Raw genomic sequence first — 22,037 nt, 5'->3', positions numbered from 1 at the left:
TAAATTGTTTTCTTTAAATTGTTTTCTTGTTTTAAAATTTATAATCTGAATTGTCATAAATAAAATCTAATTGCCTTAATTTCTTCCTTTCCCTAGTCTCAAACTCCAGATTGAGATGAACGTTGATTTATACGAAAGAACTTTGGGAAATTTATGGAGTCACGCACTGCAATGCATCACATCATAACGAGGGCAGTGAAATTAGTACTTGAAAGATACGAATGCAAGGAACAATGTCATATCATGGGGTCAGTGCACTATAACTCATCGTCATCATCTAATAAGAGCAGTGGAATTAGTTCTTCAAAGGCTAAGAAAGATATCCTATTCTTATTCCTACTACTATTGCTATGTAGTTTTAGTTCCAGTTTAAGAGGGAAGATCAGTTGAGTCCACTGAACAACTCAGGAACCATCAATCACATTCACTGATGTAATTTCCACTTCTGATACTCACTGGGTTTTTTGCTTTCTTGACGAGGAGCTGAGACAGGGTTTTGGATATCCCTAAACCTATACTCTGTTTTGAACCCCAAATTAAGAGGACCTTGTCCACGGTTCTGGAAGACCCCATCTCCTCCTTTAGTTCCAGGAACCTCATAATATCCGGCTCTGTTGTCTGGAGATGATATTTCCATATCAATGCACATGTCATCAGTTTCCAAAGCTATCCCATTATCTGATGCTGCCTTTGGAGATGCATCCATATGGCCATGTCCTTCAGGTTGCATCTCAATTACTTTGTCATGTATCTTCTTTGGGAAGTCATTGTTCTTCCAAATACTACTGCTTCCAGGAAACTGGCCTTCCATGTTCTTTCCATGGACAGTTCCTCTGCTGCCTTCGGATTCAAATCCATCATTCATTTCGGGAACACCATCCAATATGCTGGAAATACCTCCACAAGCATATACGTCTTTCGAGAAATCGCCATAACAATCATGTTTGTCCTGCATAAGGTAATTAAATTCAACTTCTTTCGCATTTTCTCCATTTCCAGGCAACTCTTCCAGCCAGTCGTATGCATGATGTTGCTCTCGTGCTATTGCCTTGTGCCTGGCTGTCCAATCATGGCGACTCCAAAGATAAAGTGGAGGTGCCTTTACATTCCATTGCTCCAACTGCTTGTCCTCTACATCAACTGAACCTGGGAGGTAAAATGACTGGGGAAATAAACAAGAATAAGGAACATGTGAGCAATGTAAAACGTTCATTTATATCTAAAATCGGTGAGAGAAAAGTAACTAAAATCTTTACATACCTTGCCAGATAGAACTCTGTCATCCTCCCAAACCAAATCATAAGCATCTTTCTCATCAAGTCTGTTAAAATGAGAAGGCAACATAGAGAAAGAGAGCAATATTACCTTCTGATTAAAATTTTTAACAATAAGAATAGGGTTACAAGGGAAGCCTTTACCTTCTGGTTTCCCTTGGAACAATAAGTATGATAAGCTTTGGTCTGAATGTAAGAGCCTTGTTGATGAACTTGTTAGCACGAGATGCCTTGACCCCAAAAGGGGGGTTCAGTCCCATAATCTAATTAAAATGTTAAAACAAGAATATCAAAGAGCAAAAGAGGAAGCACATGCGACATCTTTGTCAATTTATTTAATCCTTTTTTGAAGTGTCTTACCAGTCTAGAACCATCTGGTAATTCGTTTGGCTTCACACTCATCCAATCTCTCTTTTCAAAACTAAAATCATTCTGCAAAAAGAAAAAAAAAGATTGGGAAACCTTTAGAATGGCATACACTGGCAAAAGACTAGAGAAGCAATACAAAAAGAGCAAACCAAAAAAATTGAACTGCAACAGCCAGGTATGCTTTTTGAAAGTTTTCAAGAGAGCATTTAATAAAACTATTCTGTTATTATTAACTAAAAAATTGAATTTAAATAGAGAAAAGAGTCCTAATCCTAATTGAAAATAATTCTCTTATTCTAAACTACTAAAACATAATGGGAAAATAGTTCCATTATTTTAATAAACTACTAAAAGATAAAATAAAATATTCCTAAAATAGGAATAAAATTTATCTAACTAAATAAGATTTATCTACCTAAATAAATTTAAAATATATACATATTTCAACGTCCTCCCCCAAATTAGTGCATATATATCAATAATGCCAAACTTGCTTACAAGAAAATCAAAGTTTGTCTTAGAGAGCCCTTTAGTGAGTATGTCAGCAATCTGTTGTTTTGAAGGAACAAGCGGCATGCACACTTGGCCTTCTTCAATTTTCTCCTTGATAAAATGTCTATCAATCTCAATATGTTTAGTTCTGTCATGCTGGACTGGATTGTGAGCAATACTAATAGCAGCTTTGCTATCACAGTACAACTTCATTGGCGAAGTTATTGGTTTCCTCAACTCTTCCATAATTCTCTTTAACCACATCATTTCACAAATCCCTTGAGCCATTGATCTAAACTCAGCCTCTGTACTACTTCTTGCTATAACACTTTGTTTTTTGTTTCGCCAAGTCACAAGGTTTCCCCCAAACAAATGTATAGTATCCTGATGTAGATATTCTATCTATTATTGAGCTTGCCCAATTCCTTTTTGTTCGAATTTCTTGAAGAATAAGCCCTTTGCAAGTGAACTCTTCAAGTATCTTAAAATTTGAAACACTGCTTCTTCATGTTCCTCTATTAGAGAGTGTATAAATTGACTCAATAAGCTCACTGCAAAGTCTATGCCTAGTCTTGTATGTGATAAGTAAATTAACTTACCAACTAATCTTTGGTACTGCCCTTTATCAACTAATTGACCTTCTTTATTTTCGAATTTTACATTTGGATCAATTGGTGCTTTAGCTGGGCGGCAACCACTCATCCCAGCCTCTTTTAAAAGATCAATCACATATTTTTTTTAGAGACCACAAGACCCTTCTTTTATCGAGCAACTTTCATTCCAAGAAAGTATTTCAAAGGACCCAAGGCTTTGATCTCAAACTCCAATGCTAGATGCTCCTTAAGACGCCTTATTTCATCCACATCATCTGCTGTAAGAATGATATCATCGACATAAACTATAATAACTGCTATTCTACCTCTTTGTGAGTGTCGATAAAACATTATGTGATCAGCTTGCCCTTGTGAGTAACCTTATTTTTTAACAACTTGAGTAAACCGTTCAAGCCAAGCTTAAGGAGACTGCTTTAGACCATACAAAGATTTCCTGAGTTTACATATTCGAGTTCCAAATTTTTCTTCAAAACCTAAAGGAGGATAAATGTAAACTTCTTCTTCAAGTTTCCCATTTAGGAAAGCATTCTTCACATCTAGCTTCTGTAAGGACCAATCAAGATTAAAAGCAATTGATAAAAGCTCTAACAAAATTTAATTTGGCTACTGGAGCAAATGTTTCAAGATAATTTATCCCGTATGTTTGAATGTACCCTTTAGCCACCAATCGGGCTTTGTATCTATCTAAAGATCTATCCGGTTTGAATTTGGTTGTGAACACCCATTTACAGCCCACAATTTTTTTCCCTACAGGTAATTCCACTGTTTCCCATATACCTGTTTTTTCAAAAGCGCACATCTCCTTTAAAATAGCCTCATTCCACTCAAGAACTTGTAAAGCATATTTCACATTTTTGGGTATTTTCACAGTATCGAAACACGAAACAAAGGTTAAGAATGTCGAAGACAAAGCTTTATAGGACACAAAATTAGACATGAGATATTTTACAACATTTCTAACACCTTTTCTTTTAGTAATTGGAATATCTAAATCAGAAAATTCATTGGTTGGATTATGAGCTTTACCTGGACTCTTAACAAGATCTTGCAAGTCAGATTCTTGGTGATAAATCTGGTGGGTTCCACTTTCTTGATTTCGATTTCTTCTTGAGTAAATAATTAACTCCTTTGTTTGTTCTTTATTCTCATGATCAAACCCTACACCTTCATAGTCCTTTTCATTAACAACATTAACATCATTAATTGTTGTGTTAATCATAAATTCACTTTCCACATTATTAGAATCCTTATATTGTATATTCCTAGTGTTTTCTTGATCAATTATAAAATCTTCCTAAAGATTAGAATCAAAGTAAGATTGCGTTTTAACGAATGTGACATCCATGGTAACAATAATCTTCCTATCAATTGGATCGTAACATTTGTAACCCTTTTTATTAGAAGCATAACCAACAAAGACGCATTTTTTTGCTCCAGGATCTAGTTTACCTTGGTTGTGAAGATAACAAAAAACACTACACCCAAAAACTCAGAGGAATAAATCTGTGATCAATTTATAGTTAGGAAAGTTATCTTTAAAAAGACTGAAAGGAGTTCTATATTTTAGAGTTTTACTCGGCATTCTAATAATAAGATATGTGGCTGTTAACAAGGTTTCACCCCGAAGATAATGTGGTACCTGACTAATGAACAATAAGGCTCCAGTTACTTCCAAAAGATGTCGGTTTTTTCTTTCTGCAACCCCATTTTGTTGTGGTGTATTTGTACAAAAGCTTTAGTGGACTATACCATGTTTGGTTAAGAAAACACCTAATTGATTACTAAAAAATTTCCCACCATTGTCACTCCGAAGTACTTCTATTCTCACACCAAATTGTGTTTTCACCATAGCATAAAAAGGCTGAAACACATTTTTAACTTCAAACTTATCTTTTAATAAAAACACCCAACAAATGCAAGCATGATCATCAATAAATGTGACAAACTAACGTTTTCTTGAAAAAGTTGACTCTTGAAAATCCCCAAACATCAGTATGAATTAATGAAAAAGGTTTAAAAGCTTTATATTTTTGAGGTGGAAAAAACGGCCGATAATGTTTAGCCAATTCACAAAATTCATAGTGATATGAAAGACTTATTTTTAAATAGATCAGGTAATAAATATCTTAAATAGTAAAAATTAGGATGTCCAAGCCTATAATGTCAAATCATAACCTTATCAAAAATAGAAGTAGAATTTAAACATAAAGTAGTTGTTGGTATACTTAGATGGTCGTCGTCAATAAAGTAAATTCCACCAGATTCTTTAGCATTGCCAATTATCCTCCCCGAGACTATGTCCTAAAATTGACACATAGAGGAGTCAAATATAACATGACAATTCAAGGACTGGGATAATTTACTGACCGATATGAGATTACAAGCTAGATTTGGCACATGTAAAAACATCATGTAAAACCAAGGCGAAATTTTAACAGTGCCTTTCTCGGCTATTACAGAGAACGACCCATCTGCTACTTTGATTTTTTTGTTTCCTGCACAAGGTGTGTAAGTTGAAAAAAAAAAATGACTACTAGTCATATGATCACTAGCTCAATAATCAACGATCCACGTGTTTGTTTTACAAGACTTGCACTGAAAAAAACAGAAAAATCAGTACCTGATTGGGCAAAAGAGGAAGAAGGATCATTAGATCAGATAGGAAGATATGAATTCATTCGAAATTGTGGTGATTGAAAAAGCTTGTGTAAATGCTCTAGTTGTTCCTTAGTGAATGGAGACCCTTCTAGAGAACTTTGACCCTCATAATTTTCATTAGTTGTTTCAACAATAAAACTTAACTTTCTTTCTCTGTTTGATTGTTGGATCTCTTATCTCCAATAAAGATTGTTTTAACCATGATGTTACTAGAGATAACCTAGCTCAGATGCCATGAAAGTTTTCAAGAGAACATTTAATAAAATTGTTTTATTATTATTAACTAAAGATCTGGATTTAAATAGAGAAAAGAGTCCTAATCCTAATTAGGAAATAATTCCCTTATTCTAATAAACTACTAAAAGATAAAATAAAATATGAATAAAACTTATCTACCTAAATAAGATTTATCTACCTAAATAAATTTAAAATATAAACATATTTCAACACTTTTAACTATTTCAAGTGTTAGTGAAAGTAAAACAATACAAGTCAATGATGATTATATAACAATACAGTAAAAAAAAAGTTTTGGCATCTAAGAACGGTGCCTAAGCATCAAAACATATGTTTAACAACCAAAAGAGGATCCATTATAAGAGCTCCACGGGTGGCCACACGAAATGCTCAACTAAGCACAAGTTTTAGCCATCATTCTTGCAGAAGCTGGAAGCGAACTCAGAGCATGCAACATTTACACTATTGAAATGCAACCATGGTTAAAATTTAACCGTATTTATTGTTTGTTCTACATCATCTGAATCCTTTACACTCAGATCACATTAGGAATTCTGGATCATCTGAATCCTCATAACTAGGGATGTAAACTTGACATTTTTGCTCACAAGCTACATGGGTTAGGCTCAGTTATTATAAGCCGAGCTCAAGCGATCAAGCCGAATTTGAGCATCCTAATACTCTATGCAAGTAGCTCACAAGCCTGATCAAGTTTTTTATTTTAATCAATATTGAAAAAATTCAATTCAAGCTCAGCAAAATAATCAAGCTTAAACTTGAATTCAAGCTTATCTTTTTACTAGGTAAATGAGCCTAAACAAGCAAGTTTGAGGAGTTTGACATTTACCTCAAGTCGAGCTCAATCCAAACATTGAGCCTCTAATTTCAAGTCGACTCGAGCTTTTAACAGTGCTAGGAATAGTATTAGAATATATCCCCTACCTTGCCCATACCTTTCCCATACCTACCCATACCTTGGAAAGGTCAAAGTTATGGGCACCAAATATTTATTTAGTGTTGGGCATGGGATAATAGCAATTTTTGGTCCCTAAGTGAATAGGGAATTTGCAAGGTGGACCTTAAACCTCAACTATAAATAGGCCAACCATTGCTCATTCTCATCATCTCACATTTGCCATTCTCTACTTAAGGCATTGTTCTCTCTCCCTATTTGTAAAGTTTCACTTGTATTTTGGAGTGAAATATAGTTGATAGTGCTCGAGGGCGTAGGCAAGATTTGCGAACCTCGTTAAAATTCGTGTTCTTTACTATTTATTGTTCATATTTTGTGAATGTGATTGTAGTGATTTATTGTGCTATTAAATTACGATAGAGGATATTCTAGCTAGGAAAGACTTGGTACTTAAGTGATCCTCGTGATCCACCTCTCTTTCCGGGAATTAAACTTAGTGTGATTTTTAGTACAATAATTTTACTCTTTCACACGCCCGCACAACAATTGGTATCGAGCTAGATTCGTACTTGGGGAATACGACCGTTTACTACACTATTCACGATACTCATCTTTGTTCACATATCTGATGAGTGGGATTGAGGAGAAAAAATGGCAGCGAGATCGTCATCGCAAGGACTCTCAGTAACAAATGCAAAATTTGAAGTAGAAAATTTGACGGTACCAATAATTTTGGTATGTGGCAATGTGAGATCTGGATGTCTTATGTCGCAAGAGCTAGATATAGCCCTTGAAGAAAAACCCGACAAGATGGATGACAAGGAGTGGGCCAAGATCAATAGACAGTAGTATGGTACAATCCGCCTATGTTTGGCCAAAGAGCGAAGTACTACTGTCATGAGGGAGACATCGTGAAGAAGTTATGGGATACACTGGAAGAAAAGTTTCTAACGAAAAGTCTTGAAAATAGGCTTTATATGAAAAAGAAACTTTATCGATTCACGTATGCACCCGGTATGTCGATGAATGACCATGTGAACTCATTCAATAAAATTTTAGCAGACTTGCTAAATTTGGATGAGAAATTTGAAGATGAAGACAAGGCATTATTGTTGTTGAATTCCCTTCCTGATGAATATGATCATCTTACCACCACATTGCTTCATGGGAAGGACACGATCACATTTGATGCAGTCTGTAGTGCGTTGTATAGATCTGAGACTCGAAAGAAAGATAAAAGAGATCACAGAGATACAACTGCAGAAGTCTTAACAGTAAGAGGTCGTTCACACAGCAGCAAATCTGGTAGAAGGGGAAAGTCCAAAGGGAGACCCGCCAAAGATGAATGTGCCTTTTGCCGTGAAAAAGGGCATTGGAAAAAGAATTGTCCTAAGCTACAAAAGGGCAAGACTATTTCTAATGCATATGTAGCGGAGCATGATGAGGAGTCAGACTTTAGTTTGGTTGGCATGACAATGGCATGTCAAACGGATGAGTGGATTTTGGATTCAGGATGTACTTACCATATGTGTCCTAATAAGGACTGGTTTTCTAGTCTTAAAGAGCTAGAAGGTGGAATTGTTCTTATGGGCAATGATAGTGCTTGTAAGACAATGGGAGTGGGTACAGTCCAATTGAAGAATCACGACGGCTCAATCCAAGTCTTGACAGATGTTCGCTATGTACATAGCCTGAAGAAAAATCTCATCTCATTAGGGGCCCTAGAATCTAAAGGGCTCACAATCACTTTGAGAGATGGATTACTAAAGGTAGTAGCTGGGCAATTGACGGTGATGAAAGGCACAAGAAGAAATAACTTGTACTTTTTAAATGGAAGTGCAGTTATTGGATCAACATCAACAGCTTTCTACAAAGATGTAGATTCGAGGCTACCAGATTATGGCATATGCGATTGGGACATCTTTGGTGAAAAGCGTTGCAGACATTGGCGAAGCAAGGCTTGTTGAAAGGTGCAAATTCTTGCAAAATGGAATTCGTGAACATTGTGTTCGGGCAAGCGAAGAGGGTAAAATTTGGTCCAAGAATTCACAATACAAAAGGAATTCTAGACTACGTTCACAGTGATGTGTGGGGACCTACCAAAGTGGCTTCTTTGGGAGGTATGCACTATTTTGTTACTTTTGTTGATGATTATTCAAGAAAAGTATGGGTGTATCTAATGGAAAGAAAAAATGAAGTTTTGGATGCATTTCTGAAATGGAAGAAGATGGTGGAGACTCAGACTGGTCGAAAGGTCAAACGACTTCGATCAGATAATGGTACTGAGTACAAAAACGATCCATTTCTACAAGTATGCCAAGATGAGGGCATTGTGCAACACATCACTGTTCGGGATACACCACAGCAGAATGGGGTGGCAGAACGCATGAATCGAACTATACTGGAAAAAGTTCGATGTATGTTGTCCAATGCTGGATTGGGCAAGGAATTTTGGGCTGAGGCAGTTACATATGCGTGGCATCTAATTAACCGTTTGCCATCAGCTGCAATAAATGGAAAAACTCCTATGGAGATGTGGACTCGTAAATCACTCTCGATTATGATTCTTTACATGTATTTGGTTCCACTGCATATTATTATGTAAAAGAATCAAAGTTAGACCCAAGAGCAAAGAAAGCATTATTCTTGGGTATAACTGATGGAGTAAAAGGATACCGTCTCGGTGTCCCGATACAAGGAAGATTGTTTTCATGAGATGTGACTTTTGATGAATCAACCATGTTAAAGTACAAGGATTCACAAAGAAAGACAAAACCAGAGTACTTTGCAGCAGTGGAGCTTGAAAAGGTTAACGATGATCCGCCTAATATTGGAGGGACAAATGATGAAGAGGTTCCTACCCAAGAACCTCTACAAGAACAAGATTCAATTGCATATAGGAGGCCAAGAAGAGATTCGTAAGCCTGCTCGCTTTGATGATATAGTGGCCTATGCACTTCCAATTGCAGATGATGATGTTCCTTCTACTTACACGAAGCAATAAGTAACCCTAATGGTGTAAAATGGAAGCAAGAAATGAATGAAGAAATCCATCTCTTCATAAAAATAGGACTTGGGAGTTGGTGACACCGCCAAGGAAAGAAGGCAATTGGATGCAAATGGGTATATGCAAAGAAGGAAGGATTTCTTGGTAAAAATGAAATTCGATACAAGGCTAGATTGGTAGCAAAGGGTTACGCTCAGAAAGAAGGAATAGACTACAATGAAGTGTTTTCTCCTGTTGTGAAGCATTCGTCTATTCGGATTTTGCTAGCCTTGGTTGCGCAATATGATCTTGAACTAGTTCAGCTTGATGTGAAGACCGCATTTTTACACGGTGATTTGGAAGAAGAAATCTATATGACTCAAATGGATGGATTCAAGGTTCTTTGGAAAAGAAAATTGGGTTTGCAAACTGACAAAGTCGCTTTATGGATTGAAGCAATCTCCGAGGTAGTGGTACAAGCGATTTGATCAGTTCATGAAAGGGCAGAGGTACACAAGAAGCAAATTTGATCATTGTGTATATTTTCGAAGCTTACAAGATGGAACTTTCATATACTTGCTCTTATATGTTGATGATATGCTAATAGCATCTAAGAGCGAGTTGAGATTGAAAGATTGAAGACTCAACTCAATCTCGAGTTTGAGATGAAAGATCTAGGAGAAGCTAAAAGGATTCTCGGCATGGAAATATGGAGAGATAGAGCTCATGATAGAGTTAGCTTGACTCGAAAAATGATTTGAAAAAGGTACTACAGTTAGTTTGGCATGAACGAGCATACAAAACCCGTAAGTACCCGTTGGCTTCTCATTTCAAGCTTTACGCACAACTATCTCCTTCGACGAATACGGAACGAGAATACATGTTACAAGTTCCGTATTCTAATGCAATGGTAGCTTAATGTATGCAATGGTGTGTACAAGACCCGACATTTCACAGGCAGTTAGTATAGTGAGCAGGTATATGCATAATCCTGGAAAAAGACATTGACAAGCTGTGAAATGGATTCTACGGTATATTCGAAGACCGTAGATGTTGGATTACTGTTCAAGCGAGGATAATACACTTGGTAAAGGTGTTATTGGATACGTTGATTCGACTATGCGGTGATTTGGACAAGCGAAGATCAACCACCGGTTATGTGTTTACACTTGCTGGAGGACCAATAAGTTGGAAGTCTACATTACGATCTCTGATTCGTTGTCAACCACGTGTTTTAGTACATGGCTGTAACAGAGGTCGTAAAGGAGGCTATTTGGTTACAAGGTATGGCTAAAACCTTGGGGTTGGTTCGAGAGCATATTAACGTGTATTGTGATAGTCAAAGTGCTATTCATTTAGCAAAGAATCAAGTCTATCATGCACGCATAAAGCATATCGACGCACGATTCCATTTTGTGCGGAAATTATTGAAGAGGGAAAATTTGTCTTCGAAGATCAAGACTGCAGATAATCCCGCAGATATGATGACCAAGGTGGTAATAAAGAACCAAGTTCGAACATTGTTTGAACTTGATCAATATCCGCAAGTTTAACAGTTGAAGAAGGCACTATCAAGTATTGTTGTCAAAGGCGAAAGAATTGTGTGAAGAAAAGATTATCCTAATCAAATCTTCAAGGTGGAGATTATTAGAATATATCCCATACCTTGCCCATACCTTTCCCATACCTACCCATACCTTGGAAAGGTCAAAGTTATGGGCACTAAATATTTATTTAGTGTTGGGCATGGGATAATAGCAATTTTTGGTCCCTAAGTGAATAGGGAATTTGCAAGGTGGCCCTTAAACCTCAACTATAAATAGGCCAACCATTGCTCATTCTCATCATCCCACATTTGCCATTCTCTACTTAAGGCATTATTCTCTCTCCTATTTGTAAAGTTTCACTTGTATTTTGGAGTGAAATATAGTTGGTAGTGCAGAGGGCGTAGGCAAGATTTGCGAACCTCGTTAAAATTCTCGTGTTCTTTACTATTTATTGTTCATATTTTGTGAATGTGATTGTAGTGATTTATTGTGCTATTAAATTACGATAGAGGGATATTCTGGCTAGGAAAGACTTGGTACTTAAGTGATCCTCGTGATCCACCTCTCTTTCCTGGGAATTGAACTTAGTGTGATTTTTTAGTACAATAATTTTACTCTTTCACACGTTTCCGCACAACAAATAGTTTAATTACAAGACCACTACCCAGAACTCCTTTCAGTTTAGAGTTAAAAATGATGGTAGCAACTCAACCCCAAGATGGCTCATAATGATGGCATAGTGCCCAATTTACTCATATAGTAGTTGAAAATATATATGCTAGAAATAAGGCCATGTTCAACTCCTTCAAGCACATAAATTACAAGTAGTATTACTTACTACAGCAGTTTGGAAATGTTGCAGGGTGAGTTTCTTTTTCGCTCATATTCTTTGGTTTAGATGATAAGAGTAACACCTTATTCAGATTAAAGATCTCAGTTCAAATCCAGGAAATGTGAGGTCTGGCTCATGCCTTCTTATGTATCATCAACCCAACACAAATGAAACACCGGGTATTTATTAATTGTCAATACACTATTTTTAACAAGACAATCTGATGGGTACTTTTTTATAATATGATTGACAAAAATTGGAGTTAAAGAAAAAGGATTTTGGTTTGCCTTCTATCAAAATGATTTTCAAAACTTAGTTTGTGGATCAAATGACAAGACAATTTACGTTTCTTTCTGCCACATGAATAATTTTATAGGATGGGAACAACGATTTTAGATAGAAACAATTCATCAAGATCTTGAAGTTGCAACTGAGACTTTAGAACTCATAAAAAATGGAGAAAGGCACAAACCAAAAAGCATCACCAGTCAAAAGGAGCTTAGATGCAGGAAAGACTAACCATACCTTTGGCTGAAAAAGATCATAATTTTTAAATAAGCACGACTTCCCAACCTTCTCTAGCTTCTCTTTTAATAAACCACTGAAATCATTGGAACCACAGCAAAAGTCGACTATCTGCTCAAGAAGTGTTCATTGTGTAAATAAGATGACCATATTAATAGAACCATAATAAATATAAAAATCAAATCGGATAGTTAGCAAGAATCAAATTTCAGGTCATAATCTGGAACGACAAAAAAAACACTAAAATGGGATCAGGATTCTTATGCCATTTCCATGACCACCAAATATATACCAGAATAAGACTATTGAACATTTTAAAATTTCAAGTCAGTGGCATCTCTTACCTAATACTATGGTCTTTCATCTCTAGATGAGTAGCCAATTTCTAAGTAATAGCAAGTGCGAATCGGAAGATCAAATCAAAATCGTTGCATTCCCAGTTTCACATATTAAGATGCATGATGCTAACACATCACTTCTTTATGAATTAATGTCCTTGTGTGATCTCATACTACAGAATGCCCTCCCACTATATAATCCAAACCTTTTGTAAACTTTGAGAATGAAAACATGAAGCACAATAAAAAAAAATGTGATCATTCTATGAATTGCTTCAAGTGATACATGTTGAAGAATGTAAAAAAGAAAAAAGAAGCATTCACAGTTGCAAATACAAGACATAAGATCACGGTAGAATTTCGTTCAATCTTTTAGAAACAAAATAAATGTGCCCATTATGTTACGTTTATTCACTAGAAAATCATCCATTATATTATGCTCTTCACCAGAAGATCATACATTACGTGCAATAATGAATGGAAATTTAGTGAACTAAAGCAAAACGGAGAAGAATAGTCTTACAGTATCACCATGTTGTACATACCAATGGAGCCTGTTGACAATCTGCAGCATAAACAAGTGCTATTAGCTCCGCTATGTATCTCAACCAAGCATCGACATATTCATGAAGCAAGAACAGAACCAAACCACAACATATTTACATAGCAAATGCCAATGAAAACTTAGATAGAGCCTAATAGTAAACTAAATCTCCACACTGTTGATAGTAGCATAGAACTGCAACCATTTTTTGTGGAATGTTTTACTTTTCTCCTTCAGTTGCAAAGGACAAAGTTCTAGAATGACCAGCTGTAAGATAGCTGAAAAATAATGAAATAACAATAAAGAAAAAAGTAAAACACTTGCTCTCCTATTATGTTTTATTCGGGATTATTCCCCAAGAACATCAACTTAATAGTTAACACCACATCTATTCATCAATAAAATATAAATCTTCAGGAAAACTTAAGACTACTTATAAATTTACAGTTGTGCTGTTTTCTTCCAGACAGTGGTTTGAAAATGACTCAAACTATAATTAGTAGGCAAAAGATGTTCTAAGAAGTTCGGTTCTTAGAAAGAAGTCAACTCTAACTCTAATTTATTTGCTTAGATAGAAAAGCAAGCATTAATACCTCTATAAGCTTCTCCACTTTTGTGAAATGGCGACCAAAAGATGTATACCTCATTCCATGGAGAAAAGGTCCAAGATAGACAGCAAGATTCTCCTATAGAATTAGAATGCAACATATAAGCATTTAAATTGTCAAACAAACTTTTAGTAGTGAGTTTAATATATTGTTGTCCACAATATTTATACATTTTATGCTCAAACATTTTTACATCATACACATTACATAGATTGGCAAAAAGAGATAAGCAGCTAGCAACCATAATGCCACTTCCTACAATTGATTAGAACTTTTCAAATGCAAATAATTACTCAAAAAGAATATAATACCAATAATTAAAAGGCTCTCTGACACTGGGATTTAGAGAAGTCCTGCTGATCTATTATTTGAAGGATTTTAAGCTAACCAATTAGGGATGTGAGTAAACTCATTTATATCATGTGTGAAATTGGTTATCACACAGGTATAGTAAAAAGCCTATGCTTTCAACATCAGAGAGCTTCTCTTTTTACCATTTTGCTTGGAAAATGGTACTTTCTCTCCAAGTGACCAAAGATGCATCACATGATAAAGGAACAAAGTCTTAAGGCCAAGGTGGTGAAAAAATAATAATAATAAAACTCAACTTGACCAATTAAGTTGAGTTGAAGATTTTACGGTTTAAGAAACAAGCACCTAAAAAATCCTTAACATGAAAACATATACTCAGAACCTTCCAGCATCAAAGCTTAATACGCGAGCATAGCTCTGAGAACAAATAGTTACAATTAAAGGAAAAATGGCTTGAAACCTTCCACTTGAATATTTGCTTGATCACCTCTGGACCACAGACATTTTTTGCATCCTCAAGCGAAGCTCCCGCTTCTAACTTCTCTAATGCAGCTCTAACAGCCTAAAACAAGTAAGAAATTTCTATAATGTCAATAAAAAGAATCTAGCTATTTCAGACCATTTATCAATCATATTTGAGCAAGAAGATATACCTTAACTGAGGCTTCCACCCTACCCAATGTAATACTCTTGTCACCTGCACCCTGGAAGCTATATGCATTTGTACCAGAGATTTGCTGCTGATTCTTCAAAAATTCCTCAGCATTGAATGAAGAATCAACCTCTTTGATGAGAACTGAAATGCTGTTATTAAAAAAAATGCAAATCCAAAACCAAAAAGCACTTCAACATTGAAATTTTCCAATTAAGTATTACTAAAATTATAAAGGCAGTAAATTACCCTTTCTCTATTTCCGCATCAATTAAAGGCCTAATGCTTTCCCCTTTCTCCGCATGCATATTTTGATTGGTATTCTTGGACTTAAGGCCAGTTTGATTTAATTGTAAGTTCACTTTTATGTTACCTTTTGTCTGGGTTAGCTTGGTTTTCTCTTTGGAAAGTGACCTATCAAAGTTTGGTCTAGCATTTTGCTTCAAGAACTTTCTACTAGTGACGCATGTATTTGGATCCTTCAAAGGAGAAAATTCTTGTCTAGAACAAGGCTTCTTAGTTCTTTCACTAGATCCACCAGCATGAGTATCACCATAGGCCTTTTGAACCAGCGTTGGCTTCTTCAAAACATTCCTACTTGTCACAAAAACTTCAGAAACATCACTTTGCTTTGAGGCCAAATTCTTTCCTCTATAAGATAGCTCCAATTTGCATTTCTTTTCTTTGACTCCAAAATCAGGAAAAATCAAATGGTTTCTGCTTGGAGTTTCAAGCTCTTTGATAATCTTATGCTCCCTGGTAAGCACATTTAGCAACAATATCACCATTCATAAATAATGCATGAGTAAAAAGAAAAAGCTTATCCAAATAGGCAAACTAAAAGAATAAGTAAAACTTACATGCAGTATATTAGAATCCGATTATAGGGCAAGAGATCCTCCCATGCCCTTCCGAAACTATTTGTATACTTGTCATGTTGGAAGCAAATACTCCTGAAAACAAAGAAAAAGCATCAGACGAAATCAACCTTTCCTAGGCATTAAGTCATGGATAGGGGAGAGCATAAGTCGGTTAAAACCGACTGACTTAATTTACTTAACCGACTAATTCGATTCAGTCGGCTTTGGTTAATTCAGTTCCCTCGGTTAATCTGTTAAGGTCTTGATTAGGATGGTTTTTTTATCAATTATCATTTATCAAAATTCATAACCGAACCAACTTAACAGACTGAAAAGCACTTTTTGACAACAATGGTAAACATTATCAAACTTTTTTAAAGCACTTTTTCACGGCATTTTTCAAAAACACTACTCAACTTCAATGGTAAATTAGTTCTTAGTATATATTATTTTTTAATAATTTAAAATATATCATACATTATTTGTAATAATTTTTAATATATTTATAATATATATAATATAAGTCACTTAACTGGCATAACCAACCGATGTTAAGCCAGTCCAGTTAGGATGGTTAAGACCGAGAACGTCAATTGGTTCAGTTATAGTAGGAAGATGGTCCTGTTAAGTCAGTTAACTGTTAAAAACTGATAGAACCATCTGATTTAACCATTTGCTCACCCCTAGTCTCAGAGAAAAGGTTCTTGAAAACTGAAAATAGCAACTTAAGAGTGAATGTACTTGGGTAAACATTTCCTGTGGTAAGCCTTAGGGCAACGCCTACATAGAGCAAATTGCAAATCATAAACTTGTGCATCTTCACTTTGCTTACAAGCAAAGCATTTGTGGGCAGGACAGGTAAATGAATCCCCTGCAGTAATTTTATCTCTAAGTTTTTTTGCCTCAGCTTCATTGTCAGCATGGAGCAATTTTGCCACACACTTTGGATGATAGAAATGCCCACAAGTTGCAGAAACACAAGGAAAAACCTAGGGGGGAAAAAAGAAGTTCTGATTGATGATAGTATAAATTTAAATTATCAACACTGATGTCTAACAAAAAAAGACAATACACTTGCAATATTTAAATACAACGTAAATGTTGTGTATAAAAATACTAAGTAGTTAATGGTGGAAAACAACAAAAAGATCCTTGAATCCAAGGGAAGGACTTATAAATTAATGATGAGACAATCTTTAGGTTCCTTCAAAGCTCAAAAACAGTTACCTCTTGATCAGAAGTATTGTTAGAAGAGCCTAATTCACCACAGGCATAACATTGATGCTGCTTATATAGACAATTTTTACACAAAAAAGATGGAATAGCCTACAGGTAAAAAAATCATGACAATATGCAAGTCACTAGAAAGCGGAGCAAATGAACTGAAAAAACACATGTTTAAGGAAACAAAGATGCCCATACATCAATTTGAGCGTCATTGACAAAGCCAAGAGATTCACAGAAAGAATCAATCCCAGCAGCTTTTGTTGGGTGAAAAGACCTCAAGCACCTTCCTTCACAGCTATATCAATTCCAATAAACAAAGAGAACCAAGTAAATAATCAAATTAATGTGTAGGCAAGCAAAGATGTCGTAGAGAAGCCAGACCTCAAAACCACAGGAGCATGCCAAAAGTACCAATGCATACATGTTGATATATTTGAATCCTAAAACCTGAGTTAAGGGTTTTTTAAATCTTCCATTAATACATCTCTTTTACATCCTAAACCTAGACAACCAAACTCACATGTGAACATGGGAAAGTTAACCTTTGCTAAGATTATTAACAACATAAAAGTAATGACGTTTTCGGAAAGAAAAGAAATTGCTCAAAGTATAATTCATGCACTAAATAATGGCCACATCAAATATGGATGCCAAATAAACAGCCAATTTCAAATATTACAAGTACATATTTCAATAATCTCTATACGGTGGCATAGTTTATCCCAAAGACCTGAAAAATTTTCCCTTTTATTCCTATTGGCCAAATTCATGATTTCTTTACATCTCATGTTTGTTGTGGAATAGTCAAACATTGAAAAATAGAGAGTTCGGTTGTCCCTATTTTACTATTGAAGGCACCTCAATCAGGTAGACAATTTTTTGGTCTACAGTTTTTACAAAAAGCATGCTTAAATCTTAATCGCACCAGGCATACGCCTAATCAAATACACCTTGCCTGAATGTGTCCAAGTGACATTTTCCACTTTGGAGCCATTATCCCTTAGTTTGGAAGAAGCAACTTTTAATATTCAATTAAAAGTTCAAATGCAACTGAAAGGAATTTCCTCAATAAATAAATCCAGAACTACAATGGAAGGAATTTTTTTAGGAAAAAAAATTAAATCCTGAATAATTCACTAGAAGTACATTACTCTTTGAACCAAAAGAATACTCCATGATTTCATGAAATATGCATAACATTTCGACAAACCTTATATCTTCACGACTTAAAAGTCTTGACTTAAAATATCGTCAAAGTTGTTGATCAAATACAGTAAAGTCTTGTCTTTCTTTCTTATTTTCCAATTTTCTCCTTACTGTCAATGCTATTTTATGTCAAAAGGGTTGAACCAATGGTTCAAATCTCGCTACCATCCCAAAATCTTATAAAAGAAGTGTAGTAGTACATTTTAAAAAGCCTTCCAGAATTCCAAGTGAATTAAAAATTATTGGTTTCTAAAGGAACACCAAACCTATGCATGATATTGCCACACACCACCCAAAAGAAAAGGCCAAGTTAAGGTAAAAATAATTTTTTAAAAAAAGTACACAAAAAAAATTCCAGAACCAAAAAGTTAGGGCATACGGTAGAACGTTGCCACCATCATCGCAAATTGCACAAACAGGATCGAAAATGGACTTCCTCACACCATCAACTTCTTCACCTATGTCATCATCATTGTAATCTTCATCGTCTACATCTCCATCATTTATAAAGTTATTCTTCTTGGGTATATCCTGTTAAATCATGGCCAAATTCTACGGTACATTTGACGAAAATGAAAAATAAAAGACTTTAAAAGGTAAAAGCACGAAATGGGAATAAGCCACAAAATAGGAAAAACATATTTACAAACCTGATGAGGTGCTATATTTGTCCGAGGTACCTCCACAAAGTTAAGTACATTCTGTTCCAGATAAATAGTTAATCAGTTTTCATCTATCACATTGTCCATGTGCTTACTTATTAGAGCATGTGACTTGGACAAATTAAGTTGGCGTATGTATATACATGCATGCATATGTTCATACATATGCTTGTAAAGGCTGCAGATACTGCAGCTCTAATATGACTCACTGTGTACAATCATGTTAGAAGTAACTTGCTAAATTGATTATAGGGGAAAAAAAAAGATTTGAGAATAGCTAAGAAGCTCTACTTCAAAAGCTTGGTATGCAAGTTTCATTTAGGAAGGGAGCAAACATTAGGAGGTTATATGGGTAGTAATTCCAGCTAAACCTCACAAAAGGGAACTATCTAACAAGAAAGTGCAAGAAGTAAGCAAACAAGCTTTATCAGTCCTAGTTGCATTGAATCCTAAAGCTTGTTTCTCTTGGTTGAGTAATGGTATTGCACATTGAACAACACTTCTACAGAAGGCAAATTTACCAGTAAAGACAGATCCCTTCACTCAGCTAAAATAGGTTTCACAAAACTAAAACTAAATATGTTTCCAAGATCCATATGTTCTAACAAAGTGAAACTTCGAAACTTTTGACACAAAAAAGATAATTAGGTCATGATGAACAAGACAAACATTAACATGAGTGTTCCAACAGTTACAACTATCAGAGACAAATATCAAATAAAAGAAAAAGAAAAGGAAACATCAGACAGAAAAAAACTGCACCGTATCATTGACAAGATTTTTAACTCCAAATTAGTAACTTCTTTCTTTTTGGCCAACACCAAAGATTTGAGTCTCAGAACTAGCATATTTTAAGCTACATCCTCAGATTGATGACTCAAGAGGTGCTTATGAGATACCCCATCCACATGAATGTCACATGCATATATGGATTTTAACAGGTTAGCTACAGTATAATCACTTTGGTAATGTTATTATGTACCCAAACCCAATAAGAGATTATTGTCATGACACGAAACGCATAAAAAAGTCCATAGTAGCACAAACCTTAGACTTGGCTAAGTCTTTATCCCTTTTCATAGCTTCACCAATTAACAGCTTGTGATGCAAAAGTTCATGCTCAGAAGGCTCAAACTCATATAAGCTGCATGACAAAAATAAAAATAAAAACTTAAGTAATATGAAAAGAAAAATGCACGCCATTTAACAATTAACTAACAGAGAAAATATTAAAATTCTCGCAACAAAGAGTACAACAGAGTGACTTGGAGAGGAGCAACCTGAAGACGTTTTGCAAGTGGTTCCATACAGATTTTGCTGGTGTCTCTGTGTTCTTTTTCAGGAAATGCATCCAATGAATTGTGATTAGGATTGTCCTAATGGTACTTACGAAACTCTTCCTAGGCTTCTGGAGTGTCATCCGTTTCTTGTTCTTGGAGAACACCAAAATTTCAGGCAGCGCATAGGAAAGATCAAACATCCATGCGACAACTTGCTGGTAAATCTTCAGACGACCATCGTCAGCAACTCCCTCTAAGAAAACCTGGGCTTTACTGTTGCCAATGACCTCATTTTCGTTCCATAGGAGAGGCAAGACCGAAAATGAAATTGGCTCACCGTTTTGATCAACAAAAACATATTCCGAGACATGAATTTCTGGAGTAAACTCACCTTCTTCGTCAGAGGATGACATTTACTTATCTGAAAAATAAGAAGGGGCGAAAACTGCAGCGAAATACATGTAAATAAATAAACAAACAAGTCATATCTAAAACTTAGAAAAAACTCGAGTGTTAAAGCATACTGCTGGTTATTTTGGTTGATTGAAAATGAGAAAGTAGTGAAAATAAAAGAAGTTAATCTCATACAAAAAAAAAACCACCTATTTTTTATTTCAGAAAAGAAAAAAAGAAGATCAGGTTTTTTTTTTTAATAACTAAAAGAAATAGTTACTTTTGAATACAAATGCACTTTCTTTATAGGTCCATGAGCAAGAAGTAAATCACAAAACTATCAAGTGAAACTCAAGCAGATTCTCACAGTTCGCCTTAAAATAGTGATAACATATAGCAAATCAAATGTTAAATTAGAAAACCATAAAGTTTTCCATTTGCTTTCTAGAGTTCCAAGAACCTAAAATCCCGTACTCATTTACCTTTTGTTTCCTTAACGACAAACAAAACCACATAAACAACCCAAAAGAACGAAACTCGACAAAAAAGGAAAAAAAGACAGTTACAATAACATTAAATTAACACGTACGTGAGGAGGGTATGAACTTCGAAATGAGAGACGTAAAGGACAGATGGTGTAGGAGGGAGTTGAAATTTCAGTGGAAAAACAAATCCCTAAAATCTTGTTTGGAAAGGGAGAAAAGCTGGGAAAATGTTGAAGAAGAGAGAGTGAGTTGCTGGAAATGTAAGAAGCGTGTGCTTGAAATAAAATGTACAAAAATGGCAGAAACTGGGCTGGCTACATGAACAGTTTCTGGCAAGAACAGTTACTGGTACAGTTTACGTCTTATCATGAGCTTTTTTTCTCTAATTGGATATTCCTAAAACGCCCTTATTTAATCACCTTCAATTAAATTTCTTTTGCCCTTAAAGCAAAATTAGTTCAAATTTATCAAAATTAGCAAATTGATTTTTTAATAAAAATTACAAAAAATAATTTAAAATTTTAAAAAAATTAATTCTAAAGAATGTATAAAAAACCTTGAAATTTTAAAAATTTTCTAAAATAAAAATTTTATAACCTAAAAAGTTTGTTAATGATTTACCAAAGAATTAGTTATATTATAACAAAATTTTAATTTTACATGTTTATTTTTTAAATTTAACTCGAACAATTTCACTCGATGCGACTTGACTTAAATTTCATTTCACTTGACTTAATTCGAAAAAATTTAAAATCGAGTTAAGATAATAAAATAGGACTTGCCAACTCGATTAACTAAAAAAATTTCACTCGATTCGATCGAACGCCCACTCTACTCTATACAACAACTTGAATGGCCTGGGTCTCTGATTTCAACGGAACTTGAGTCGAAAACGAAGAAGGTTTTGAAATAATGATTCAGATAGTTTAAATCTTGAAGATGCTATAATAGAGGATAAAAATCCTTATAATGAGTAGTTCAAAGGTAAACTTCTTACAAATACAAAGCAGAAAATGGGGCTTG

The 22,037-nt window shown here is 35.0% G+C and overlaps 1 protein-coding gene across 3 annotated transcripts; it reads right to left on the bottom strand.

Annotated features, from left to right (window-relative positions):
* Positions 1-205: 205 nt before the first annotated feature.
* Positions 206-21,392, bottom strand: LOC108470487 (protein ENHANCED DOWNY MILDEW 2-like). 3 transcript variants are annotated; one of them, XM_017771812.2, is made up of 19 exons: positions 21,119-21,392; positions 20,137-20,581; positions 19,904-20,000; positions 18,845-18,895; positions 18,574-18,725; positions 17,184-17,283; positions 16,989-17,087; positions 16,503-16,750; positions 15,762-15,854; positions 15,151-15,657; positions 14,903-15,053; positions 14,710-14,811; positions 13,923-14,015; positions 13,309-13,350; positions 12,448-12,558; positions 1,635-1,706; positions 1,419-1,537; positions 1,261-1,321; positions 206-1,162 (listed from the first exon to the last, which is right to left on the bottom strand). In XM_017771812.2, the coding sequence occupies exons 2-19, from the start codon at positions 20,547-20,549 to the stop codon at positions 425-427; spliced, it is 3,249 nt and encodes a 1,082-aa protein (XP_017627301.1). In that variant the 5' UTR covers positions 20,550-20,581; positions 21,119-21,392; the 3' UTR covers positions 206-424. The 3 variants fall into 3 exon arrangements, with proteins under 3 accessions (XP_017627301.1, XP_017627302.1, XP_017627304.1); XM_017771813.2 differs by having other exon boundaries at positions 20,137-20,557; XM_017771815.2 differs by lacking the exon at positions 16,989-17,087.
* Between the last annotated feature and the right edge of the window lie 645 nt (positions 21,393-22,037).

This window comes from Gossypium arboreum, chromosome 11, assembly GCF_025698485.1.
Source record: "Gossypium arboreum isolate Shixiya-1 chromosome 11, ASM2569848v2, whole genome shotgun sequence".
Classification (NCBI taxonomy): domain Eukaryota; kingdom Viridiplantae; phylum Streptophyta; class Magnoliopsida; order Malvales; family Malvaceae; genus Gossypium; species Gossypium arboreum.
This window is presented reverse-complemented; position numbering and strand designations above follow the sequence as displayed.

Excerpts from the sequence above, each read along its gene's own strand:
- LOC108470487 (XM_017771812.2), bottom strand. The coding sequence starts at position 20,549 with ATGTCATCCTCTGACGAAGAAGGTGAGTTTACTCCAGAAATTCATGTC. Across the intron at positions 15,054-15,150 it reads GATGCGGAAATAGAGAAAGG|CATTTCAGTTCTCATCAAAG; the intron begins GTAATTTACTGC and ends TTTTAATAACAG. Across the intron at positions 1,322-1,418 it reads GTTCCAAGGGAAACCAGAAG|ACTTGATGAGAAAGATGCTT; the intron begins GTAAAGGCTTCC and ends TCATTTTAACAG.